This window comes from Anomalospiza imberbis, chromosome 33 (genome assembly GCF_031753505.1).
Source record: "Anomalospiza imberbis isolate Cuckoo-Finch-1a 21T00152 chromosome 33, ASM3175350v1, whole genome shotgun sequence".
NCBI lineage: Eukaryota > Metazoa > Chordata > Aves > Passeriformes > Viduidae > Anomalospiza > Anomalospiza imberbis.
In genome coordinates, this window is record NC_089713.1 from 321,278 (window position 1) to 333,453 (window position 12,176).

Genomic DNA, 12,176 nt, shown 5'->3' on the forward strand with positions numbered 1-12,176 from the left:
AAGGGGCCACTGTGAAACTGCGGCACCAACGAGAACATTGTGACACTGTGAAGCCCCATGGAACGAAGGAGACCAGTGTGACAGTGCAGGGCCTGGTGTAACCAAAGGGACATTGTGACACTGAGGGGACCCATGGAACCAAGGACATCTTTTGCAGATGACTCCAAGCTGGATGTGAGTGTTGATCTGTGGGAGCATAGGAGGGCTCGGCAGAGGGACCTGGATAGACTGGATCCAGGGCCCAAATCCAGCAAGGTGAGGTTTAGCAAATCCAAGTGCCAGGTCCTGCACTTTGGCCACAACAACCCCTGCAGCGCTACAGGCTGGGGACAGAGTGGCTGGACAGCAGCCAGGCAGAAAGGGACCTGCAGGGACTGATGGACAGCAGGCTGGACATGAGCCAGCAGTGTGCCCAGGTGGCCAAGAAGACCAATTGGTCCTGGCCTGGATCAGGAACGGTGTGGCCAGCAGGAGCAGGGCTGCTGTGCCAGCACTGATCTGCCCCCAGCTCTGCACACAGACATTGCTGCGGCAGCTCCAGAGAAGGCAACAAAAGGGCATCTCTGCAGAAAACTTTGCTGGGAGATCCTTGAGTTCCTTTAAAGCCACCAATAGCGCAGCCCCTCATTGACCCAGTATGTAGCCACAGGGAAGGTGGAGAGAAACAAAGTGAGAAATGTCACAAAAAATGGCATTTCCTTGTGGAAAATATTTAGAAAACAAAACAAAGAAAATGAACCTCCAAAATGAAACCAACAAGACGTATCAAAGATGACTTTTATTACAAGTGATTTGCAGAAATTGGCCAGCAGTTTAATGTCCCTGAAAGCATCCAGTCATCAGTGTCCACACTGAAGCCTTGAGCTCCTGGTTCCTCAGGCTGTAGATGAGGGGGTTCAGGGCTGGAGGCACCACCGAGTACAGAACTGACAGGGCCAGATCCAGGGATGGGGAGGAGAGGGAAGAGGGCTTGAGATTGGCAAACGCTGCAGTGCTGACGAACAGAGAGACCACGGCAAGGTGAGGGAGGCAGGTGGAAAAGGCTTTGTGCTGTCCCTGCTCAGAGGGGATCCTCAGCACAGCCCTGAAGATCTGCACATAGGAGAAAACAATGAACACAAAACAACCAAATACCAAACAGGCACTAACAGCAATGAGCCCAATTTCTCTAAGGTGGGAATTGGAGCAGGAGAGCTTGAGGATGTGTGGGATTTCACAGAAGAACTGGCCCAGGGCATTGCCATGGCACAGGGGCAGGGAAAATGTATTGGCTGTGTGCAGCAGAGCATTGAGAAAGCCACTGGCCCAGGCAGCTGCTGCCATGTGGGCACAAGCTCTGCTGCCCAGGAGGGTCCCGTAGTGCAGGGGTTTGCAGATGGACACGTAGCGGTCGTAGCACATGATGGTCAGGAGGAAATACTCTGCTGAGATGAACAAGAGAAAGAAAAAGAGCTGAGCAGCACATCCCATGTAGGAGATGGTGCTGGTGTCCCAGAGGGAATTGTGCATGGCTTTGGGGACAGTGGTGCAGATGGAGCCCAGGTCGCTGAGGGCCAGGTTGAGCAGGAAGAAGAACATGGGCGTGTGCAGGTGGTGGCCGCAGGCTACGGCGCTGATGATGAGGCCGTTGCCCAGGAGGGCAGCCAGGGAGATGCCCAGCAAGAGGCAGAAGTGCAGGAGCTGCAGCTGCCGCGTGTCTGCCAGTGCCAGCAGGAGGAAGTGGCTGATAGAGCTGCTGTTGGACATTGGCTGTGGCTGCACATGGGGACCTGTTCATGGAGAAAGGACAGAGAACAGTTAGAGGAGATACCTGTAACCAAAATCAAATCCATTTCCCATACACCCTCCTCTGTGCCACAGACAGACACCATTTTGTGTTCAAGAGTTCTGAGGTTTTCTTTTTAAGAACCCCCATATCACTGCTGGTGTTCTTGGATATCAGAAACCCTCAGAATTTCTGCTGCCCCCAGGAAGAACAGAGCAACAGAACAGAACTGTGAGGCAAAGTGATGAGAGGAGAGTGAGGGCAGATGGTCTGTCATTCTGACCTGTTCAGAGTTTCTCTGGGCTTTAACCTCTCTCAGGAGAAGGGTCATCACCTTCCCATGCTTTCTCTAAAATATCACCAAGCACTGCTGAGAGCAGATGGATCCACCACAGCCCAGCTCCACATTTCTAGCCAAGGACTCATGTTGCTCATTTCAACAACCCAACAGCATTTTCAGTGTCACAACACCTCTGCCTTTCCCCATCAATCTTATAACTCATAGATGATCTAGGACAGGTTTGCACCCTGGATTGAAGCTCCCAGCGTGGACTGAAATCTCAGGGAGACTTCCAAGTGTCCTTCTGATGGCACTGGATGAAGGGAGATGCAGCGGCTTCCCTGGCTGCACTGACAGCATTGCCCAGAGCCGGGCACTGGGGACAGCTGTGTCACTCTGAGCCAGCTGTGCCCCCTCCCAGAGCCCCCAGTGCCGGGCAGCTGCTCCCAGCCCTGTGCTCTGCAGAGGGAACTGGGCCCGGGGCTGCAGAGCTGCCCCACGGCTCTGCTGCAGCTCTGCCTGCACAGGAGGGGCTGCACGCCTTGGAGCCCCGGCCCTGAGGGCAGAGGCTTGGCTGGGGGGACAGGAGGGAGGGGGCTTCTTCAGAGGGAGGGGCTGCACTGGAGGGGATCCTCTGGACATCTCTAAACTCTCCCTGACACAGCATTTCTGGGTTTTGCTTTCTCTCCTTCCCTGATCTTCTCTCTGCTTCCTGGGGATTTTCCTCCTGCAGGTGTTTCCCTGTGCCTGATCTCTCCCTGCCAGCACTCACAGACCCCAAATCTCTGTGCACTCTCCTTGGCCTGACAGAACCCTGCCTGTTTGCAGGGCACTGGCTGGGGGCAAGTTCTGTTTGCAGCTTGGAGAAAGGACTGCTCAGACTGAGCCTGATGGCTCCAGCAAAGGTGATGCTGGTGCTGTCCATGGGCAGAGTGGCTGAAAGCACATTAGGGATCTACTGTGAATCTATTGATCCCTAAAAGTTACAGTTCAGATGTCTCAGGCTCTTGTCAAAATTCCTAATCAACCGTTAATATGTATTCCTCCCTCCCTGCCATTCTCCAATAGTAGGAAACTGAATATAAATTCTTAGGAAATTGCCTCATTTTTATCAAAATCATTTTCTTGGATATATTCTATGACTGATCAGAACCCCTCAGCATGTCAGAGCATTTCACCTCCCCTGCACCAGAAATACTCAGAGTTGTACTCACAGGGTCTGTGGGCATTGGGATGTTCCAGCTGTAGGAGATCACTCCAGGAGCTGCAGCTGCATTGTCCTGCAGCCAGAGGTTCCTGTGCCAAGGGCTGCCAGGGATTCTGCCCCAGGCACTTCTCAGCACCTTCCCAGCCCTGACTGATGGAAGCTCTCTGTGCCTCTGTGCTGTGCCCGGGCTGGCTGCAGGCAGTGCCCCAGCCCTGCTGGGCTGGCAGAAGAGCTGCTCATCCAGAGAAATGTGCTTTTGAAGCTCTCCTTGGTTACCAGGATCACCCTCTGGGCCAGGAGCCCGGCCCAGCTCAGCAGCACAGACACAGCACAAGGACTTTAATGACCCTCTGGGGCTTTGTGCTCAGGCCCTGAACATCAGGCCCTGAGAGGGAGCTGCAGAAACCTCTCCAGAGCTCCAAGTCAGAATCCAACTCCAAAGTTTCTTTGACTTTTAATGGGTCCCACTGAGGGACACGACTGAGAAAGTGTCCCCAGGCCCCGGCAGAGCAGAGAACTGGAGGCACTGATGACAGGTGGGGACAAAGAGAAGCCAAGTCCTGGTGCCCTGGGGCACAGCAGGCTCTGTGCCATCAAGGGCTGTCAGGAGACACCTTGTCCTGAGGCACTGGGGCCTCCTGGCACAGCCCCAGCCAGGCTGGGCACTGTCAGCCCCTTGTCCTGCCCTCAGCATCCCCCCTAGCCCACATCCCAGTGGCCTCAAGGATCTGCTGGAAGGAGTCCCTGGGGAGCCTTGCTCAGGAATGGCCCTGGGGGCTCCTTCATGCTCCCAGGGACTGCAGGTTTTTCAAAGCACTTTGGCTTTGGCTTTTGCCTTGGAGTCTCTGAGAGCTTTGTGCAATCATGGCCTCCAATTATCTGCTGTAATTAGTCCCTGGAGAGGCTTTGTCAGGAGCAACACTCAGTGGGGCTCATGAATGCTTCAGGGTACTTCAGTTCTTTTAAGGTACTTGGTGTTTCCCTTTTGATCCAGACTCTGTGAGAGGTTTGTGCAATCATGGCCCCAATTATCTGCTTTAACGAGTCCCTTGAGAGCTTTGCACTGACACTCAGTGGGGCTCATTAATGCTTTGAAATACTCAAACTTTTTCAGTTACTTTGGATTTTCCTTTTCACACTGAGAGGTTTTTGTGCCATTTTGAGTCTCTGAGAGGTTTTTGTGCCATCCTGGCCTCCAGTTCTCTCCTCCAAGGAGTCCATGAGGAGCCTGCATTGGGGATGGACCTCAGTGGCACCCATTAATGGCTCAAGAAACTTTGAGGTATTACTGTGACTTAGACTTCTGCAAAGTCTAATCTCCTCTCAGGGCCCTGAGCTTCCAGGGTTCAGCTCCAAATGCACCATGGGGCTCATTAGGATCAAGCAAGTCTTAACAAACCATGGCTCTGCCTTGATTTCCCTCTGGTCTGGTTAGGAAGGTTTCCTCCTGCAGTTATGGAGAATTATTTCAAAAGCCTTCTAAGAAAGATGCATTTCTATTATAAAGAGTGCATTTTATTACTGTTCTCTTTAGGGAAGAGGTGATTGCAGCATTTTGTGATGGATACTGACCCAGGGACTCTCCTGAGGAGGTCTGGCCTGCTCAGAGAAGCTGTGCCTTGAGATCTGACCCAGTGTGGACAGCCTTGCTCCACATTCCCCAAGCCCATCCTGTCTCTCTACACTCACCTGGGGCCTGCTTTGCTCAGAGAACTGGCTGCACTCTGGCAAAGAGGGTCATATATAATATGTATAAATAAATATTATAATACTGGCTTTTTGAAAATATTGAAATGGATGCTATATGTATAATGTTAAAATAATTTTGCTATAAAGATATAGTTTTTATTTCTGCTATTAACTAAACTCAGTAGTGAAATAGCTGATACAGTCATGCTTGTGATAATGGAACTGCCTGCTTGTCTGGGATAGCATCCAGTGAACATATGATGGAGACCTCTGCTGCTGACATGCCAGTTATCAGCACCCACTGTCTGTAGAAAATATGGACCAAAGCCCAAACTGGAGGTGATAACAAGAACAGACTAAAACCACAGCCAGGAAATGTGCGTGCTCTAAAAAGGCAGACCCAAGGAGGAGACGTGCTAAATAGTTCTTGGAACATGTAAACTAGTTTGGGGAAAAGTTTAAATAGGCATCATTGTTTATGGATATGCAGTAGGCTGATGCAATAGAAAGGGTCTGTAAAGGGCGTCTCTGAAATAGCAGGGGTGCTCTTGGTGGAATGTCAAGTACCAGCCGTAAATCTTTGCTTTATTACCTTTGTCTCCAATTGCCCTCTATTAAAGTTTTAAATTTTACCCGGAGACTGAACCTCATTTTTCACATCCTTATTCAGTCTTCTGTTGTATTTTGATAAGCTTTTAATAAACCTTCTAAATTTTTACAAGTCAGCATCATTTCTCACATCATTAAAGTGAACCAGGGTGGATTAAACTTGTTACAAGGAGAAAATATTTTACAATGAGAATGGCAAAAAACTGCAGCTGTTTTTCCAGAGAAGTGAATTTCCCATCCCAGGAATGCTCCAAGAGCAGGAGCCTTGTGCAACCTGGCCCAGTGAAACCCTCTCATCCCCAAGGACAGAATTCCTGTTGTGTGGATTCTCTGATGTGCTGGGTGCCCTCACAATGCTTCTGGCCAGAATGTCTGCTGAGGGCAGCCAGGCTGCTGCAGGGGCAGTGACCTCACAGCCATCACCATTCCAGTGCTTGTGCAAGGGGTTCCTGGCTGGGTAATAATTGACACAGACTCCATGCATTCACAGAAGGCTGATTATTTTCTTTTAGTAAGAAACCCCTACTTTTTATACCCTAGTTCGCTACAAGTGGACCTAATTGGTCCTTTAATTAAAACACCATCACCATTGGCTAATTAAGAAACCACCCTTTGGTAAACAAATCTCCATAACACATTCCACATGTTCACAACACCAGGTGCAGCAAGTTAAGAGAAGAATTGTTTCTCATTCTATTCTCTGATCTTCTCACAGCCTTTCCCAGAACCATGTCTGGGAAAGTTGTCTGTTTCTCTCTGTGGCCAGAGAGCTGCTGCCACAATCCAGCCCCGTCCCCTGGGCCTGGCTCTCCCCTTTCCTCTGCCCCTGCCTTGTCTCTGCTGGCAGGAAGAGTTTTGTCATTAATGTCCTGTCCCCAAGGTGCTGGGGCCAATGGCTTCCCCATCAGGCTCCTGGAGCAGAAGTAGCTTTCCAGAGCCCAGCCAGAAATGAGCCCTGAGGCAGCAGCTCTGCAGTGCTGGCCACCAGGCCGGCTTGCCAAGGGAGGCTTCTGGCCATGCCCTGCAAGCAGCTGCTGCTGCCAAGGCGCCTTTGGTGCCTCAGGCTCTCCCTGGCACAGCTCCCAGCACGGCACTCTGCCCTTGTACCCGAGGCCTTCCCTGTGCTGGGGCTGGCCTGGGGCTTTTCCTGCAGCGGGACCTGCCCTGCTCCTGGCACAGGAAAAGCAGTTCCTGCTGGAGCAGGAGGCTCTGCCTGCAATGGGCTCAAACCACTCCAGCAAGGCCCTGGTGATGTCAAAATTGGTTCCCAGAGCACTACATTCTAATAATTTTTATAGCTTCTATACTGTGGAGTAAATAAGTCTGATAAGGATCTTTCTTCTAATCATGATCAGAAACAATCAGAGCTCTATTTATATAAATATATCTAGCATTCCATCATTAATCCTGTGGGATAAATTGCATTAAGGTTCAAATCCACCTGTCCAATCTTTTACACCTTTGATAAAGTTTGGAGGTGGGATTGGATCCAGCTGCTCCCAGTCTCCTTTCTTAGAAGGAATTTTAGAAGCCCGGGGGTCCTGCAGGGGTTTCAGGATCCATGGTGTCTGCTGAGTATCATTTCTCCACCTCATGACTCAGCAGGAGTTTCTCCAGTAAGGAAATAAAGCTTTTGCCTGAAGCTCCCACTCTGCCCACGACAGGAACCCCTGTGAGTGCCCGTGACATCCCGGCTCTTTGGCAGCCTGGGGACTCCTGGGATGTCACCGTGGAGCCCCCGTGAGTGCCTGTGACAGATCGGTGCCTTTGCAGCCCAAGGTCCCCTGTGATGTCACTATGGAATGGCTGTGACTGCCTCTGACCACACGGCTCTTTACCATCCCCAGAAACCCCTGGGAGGTCTCCATGGAGCCCCTGTCTCTGCCTGTGGCATTCCAGCTCTTGAGCAGCCTGGAGGCTCTTGGAAATTCCCCATGGAACCCTTCTGAGTGCCTGTGACAAATCTGATCCTTAGCAGGCAAACATCACCAGGAAGCCCTGTTGCTGTGGTCAGTTTCCATGGCAACCATCACCAGCCCCTGTTGCTATGGTCAGTTTCCACGGCAACCATCACCAGCCCCGGTTGCTGTGGTCAGTTTCCATGGCAACCATCACCAGCCCCTGTTGCTATGGTCAGTTTCCATGGCAACCATCACCAGCCCCTGTTGCTATGGTCCATCCCTGGGCAGCTCCATGGAGACCCCATGCCAGGGGTGGTTGCCATGGACACCAGCTCAGGCCTGGAGCCAGAGCCCGTTGCTATGGCAACCATTGGCAGTCCCATCCCCAGGGCCATGGGATCCCAGAACCACAGAACTGGCTGAGCTGGGAGGGACCCATCAGGATCCTCGAGTCCAACTGCTGGCCCTGCACAGGACACCCCAACAATGCCAGCCTGAGCCTGGCAGCGGTGTCCAAACACTGCTGGAGCTCAGAGAGCCCTGGAGCTGTGACCCTTCCCTGGGGAGCCTGGGCAGTGCCCCACCAGCCTCTGGGCAAAAACCTTTTCCTGAGATCCAACCTCAGCCTGCCCCGACTCAGCTGCAGCCACTCCCTCCACTCCTGTCCCTGGGCACCAGAGTGAAGAGGTTCCCACAGCCTCAGCCAGGGACCCGTTCCCAAGGCTGTTGCCGTGGCCACCAGGGCTGGGACCAGCTGGAATGCTCAGTTTCCAAGGGCTGGGGTTCAGGAGTGGGATTCCCCAATTTTCTGCTCCCGCTAAAACCGCACTGCCCCTCGCTGCCCTCCTGCCTCCAATGGAAAGCACAAAAGGCAAAGATCCCGGGCTAGGAGGAGAACAATTTACTGGGAACAGCAAGGAGACAAGGAACAAACAGGAACACAAAAAATACTGATAACAGAAGTGATAAGAAAAAATATTTACAGGGAAAACTACAACATAACTGACTGGCTCTTCCTGGCCATGTATTTCCTTCTGCCTGGAAAGGACACCCTTCTCCTCGGGGACAGAGAGAGAGAGAGTCCTTTCCTGCCCCTGGCAATGACCTGAGGTGGGAGTGAATGTAATGACAGGGCCATGGCCAGACCCTCATGTTCTTTGATCCCACACCATGTCATTGGCAGGGGCAGGAGAAGGGAAAGATCTCTTCCCAGCATGGATCACAGGGAACATGGATCACCAGGGTTCTTCCCAACATGGCTTCTCCCATGGGGGATGAAGCTGGAGCAGTGCACAAAGCTCTTCCTGCAGTCCGGGCTCTCACAGAGCTTTCCTTACTGGTGCCTCCGTTGGTGTCTGGTCAAGTGAGAGCTCTGGGTGAAGCTCTTCCCACACTGGGGACACGTGTAGGGCCTCTCCCCGGTGTGGATGCGCCGGTGCTTGACAAGGGTGGAGTTGTGCTTGAAGCCCTTCCTGCAGTCGGGGCAGCGGAAGGGCCTGTCCTCTGTGTGAATGCGCTGGTGCAGGAGGAGTTGGGAGCTGGTTGGAAACCTCTTCTCACACGCGGGACACTCGTATGGCCTCTCTCCAGTGTGGATCATTTGATGGATGATCAGTTGGGACTTCTGGCTGAAGCCCTTGCCACATTCCCCACACTTGTATGGCCTTTCTCCAGTGTGGATCCTCTGGTGGCTGATCAAGTGGGACTTCTGGCGGAAGCTCTTCCCACATTCCCCACACTCGTAGGGCTGTTCCCTGGTGTGGATCCTCTGGTGGCAGATCAGGCTGGAGCTCTGGCTGAAGGTCATCCCATATTCCCCACACTCATAGGGCCTCTCTCTGGTGTGGATCCGCTGGTGACGGAGGAGACTGGAGCTGGTCGGAAAACTCTTCTGACACTCGGGACACTCGTAGGGCCTCTCCCCCGTGTGGATGCGTTGGTGGATGACGAGGGCAGAGCTGCAGCTGAAGCCCTTCCCACACTCCCCACACTTGTAGGGCCATGCCTCGGTGTGGATCATCTGGTGGCAGATCAGGTTGAAACTCCTCCTGAAGCTCTTCCCACACTCCAAGCACTTGTAGGGCTTCTCCCCATCATGAACCTGCTCATGCACCACCAGCTCTGAGCTCTGGCTGAAGCTCTGTCGACCTTCCTGGCACAGGGTGGGTCTTTCCTCCTCAGAGCACCCTGGGTTGGGTTTGCAGCCCCTCCTCCTGCGGGATCTCCGGGGCTTTTCCTCCCTGTTGGATTTCTGTGATATGGAGTTGCTCAAAACGGCCTCTTCCACAAGGTTCTGCTGCGGGGATTTGTCCTCCCTGGTCTCCATCCTCAGCTCCTTCCCTGGGGGAGGAAGGACAAGGAGAGGATGGGATTTGCCTCCATGCCAGAGGGAAGGGGAAGAGAATCCCCCCAGTGCGTCCCTGGCAGGACGGCGTCGACAGCATCGTTGTCCTGCAGCCAGGAGCCACGCTGGGCTGGGAGATGGAGCAGGAGAGGGGGGGAAAGGGGCACTGACTTCCTCCTCAGCTGCCCGGGGGTGCCAGACCTCCTTTTTCTTCCTCGCAGCTACCTCCTCCATCTGGTGAAGGTTTGGAGATAGGAAATTCTGTTTTGGGAGAAAAACAAGGGATGAGCACAATGAGTTTTATACTGGTTTGAAGGCAAACCAGGGGGAGAGTCTAAGCCAGAATTACAAATTAGTAAGAATATTAAGATCAAGGCAATGAAACAGAAACACTGGCTTAATCTGACAGAGTCAGGATTTAACCTGACACCCCGTTGGTCAGGGTGGTGGTAGCAGTCTGATGAAATGGTGGCTCCAGCCCTGTTGGAGTGATGATCGTGATTCTGTCAAAGCTGTGATCCTGTAGAAAGGTCTGGTCTTCCTCTGAAGGTCCAGTGGTGGTTATGGAGCTCTTGTCTTCTGGGAATCCAGTAGGCAAGGTGGTCCTGGTGTTGCAAGGGTGAGATTATATCCAGGTAGGAATGCTTGGTTCCTCCCCCTGGGCGGAGCATCCCACAATGGGATGATGTAATTTTATCAGTCCTGCAGTGACACTCAATGGCCCATTAACAGAAGATAGCCCCTGGAGGGCGTTATCAGGGATGAGCCATGGAAGAGATAAAGAACACTGCCCCACCTGTTTATCACAGTTTATGAAGATGGTGACTGAAAACATACTTTGGGTTACATCTTACATTGCACCCTGAAACAGTGAGGCAATCCCCGCTCGGGGTGGGGGGTGAACACCACCCCCCTTTCCCAAACTGGCTCAGATGTAAAACCCCCACCCTGGGAAGGCCACGCACACAGGGGACAATGTCACACTTGCCCCACCTCAGGGGAGGTCTCTGTCCCTGTCACTCCCTTGCTCTCCCCCCTTTTCTCTTTCTTCCATCTCTCTCTCTCTACCTCACATTTACTGTTCAATAAAATTCACTTGGGATTTGGTCTCGTTAGCACCTTAATTGGGGCAGAGGCATCTCTCTAACAATTTTATTAACCAGACTGAGACATTATTTTGGCGCAGTGAGTTCAGGGCACTGATGTCTGACCCCAAGTGCCTTTGACAACAGCATGGTTCCCTCCTCTCAGGAGGTTCTGGCTCTTTCTGGAGGAACTCTTGGAAACTTCAATGCAGCTTCCTCTGAGCGACTTTTGGGAGAATTTATGAGGAAAATGGCTGTTGTGGGTGGCCAGTGTCAAGAAAATATTTTGTTTTCCTAGACAAAAATATTTGTCCTTCCTAGAAATGTTTGTTAAAATCACTGGAGGAAAGGGACCAAATGATACCAGCGAGACTGACAAGGATCATTCACCACAAGGTGAGGAACACAAGGCTATTAAAGTCCTACCAGAAGCCCAGCTCAAGTGTCTAAATTCCCAAATAACTCCTGAATTCACAGGCTTGGAGGCTTTGCCAAATGTGAGAATCATTATTTTCTTTGTCCCTGTCTCCTTTGTGACAGCTACACACAGCTTTGCCTTCCTTTTAAAAATCTGTATTGGGACAAATTTTCACTTTTCTTTTATCAGAACCTGCCAGCAGCTGAGCTGGAGCTGTGCAGGAACCGATGAAATTTGGAATTGCCACAGAATTGCTTCTATTGTCAGTTTATTCATGTTTGGGATTTGTTTGCGTTTCCATCACAAGTGACTTGTGGGAAAATCAAATATCCGTCAAGTATTTTATGCAGAGTTAAGTTTGATTTCTTATATCTGTTTAAAAACTCAAAAAACTCAAGTTTTTTTTTGTCCGGTCCCCAGGGGATGCTCGAGGGGTCTCTGTGCCTCTCGCCCTGGGTGATGCTTGGGAGGGGCTTGGAGGGGGTTGTCCCTGTCCGTGTCACCCCAGGCCATTCCCCAGGGTCTGTCCCTGTCACCCCAGGCCATTCTCCAGGGGGTCTCCATTGTTCTCATCCCAGGGAATGCCTGGGGGGGTCTCCCTCCCTCTCACCCTTTGCCAGGGGGTGCTCGGGGCAGTCTCTGTCCCTCTCAGCCCAGGGGATGCTCGGGGTCTCTGTCCCTTCACCCTGGGGGATGCTCGGGGTGTCTCCATCCCTCTGCCCTCAGGGAATGCTTGTGCAGGGCTGGGGACCAGGGGCTCTGTGTCCCTCTCAGCGCTGAGGGTGCTCGGGGCTGGGCGGTCTCCGACCTTCTCATATCTGATATCCCTCCTCTGCCTGCCGGTACCGGGTGATCGCCACGTGGCACCCCCCAAGGTC

The 12,176-nt window shown here is 52.3% G+C and overlaps 2 protein-coding genes across 4 annotated transcripts in view; one reads left to right on the forward strand and one right to left on the reverse strand.

The window, feature by feature from the left end:
• Positions 1–12,176, reverse strand: part of LOC137463965 (zinc finger protein 208-like) — a 1,270,300-nt gene that overhangs the window by 229,037 nt on the left and 1,029,087 nt on the right. Inside the window, exon 8 of the mRNA XM_068175306.1 lies at positions 8,796–9,599. Coding sequence (XP_068031407.1) covers positions 8,796–9,599 — 804 coding nt within the window. The remainder of the gene's footprint in view (positions 1–8,795; positions 9,600–12,176) is intronic.
• Positions 1–12,176, forward strand: part of LOC137463966 (zinc finger protein 271-like) — a 1,077,684-nt gene that overhangs the window by 27,979 nt on the left and 1,037,529 nt on the right. The gene's annotated exons all lie outside the window — the stretch shown is intronic.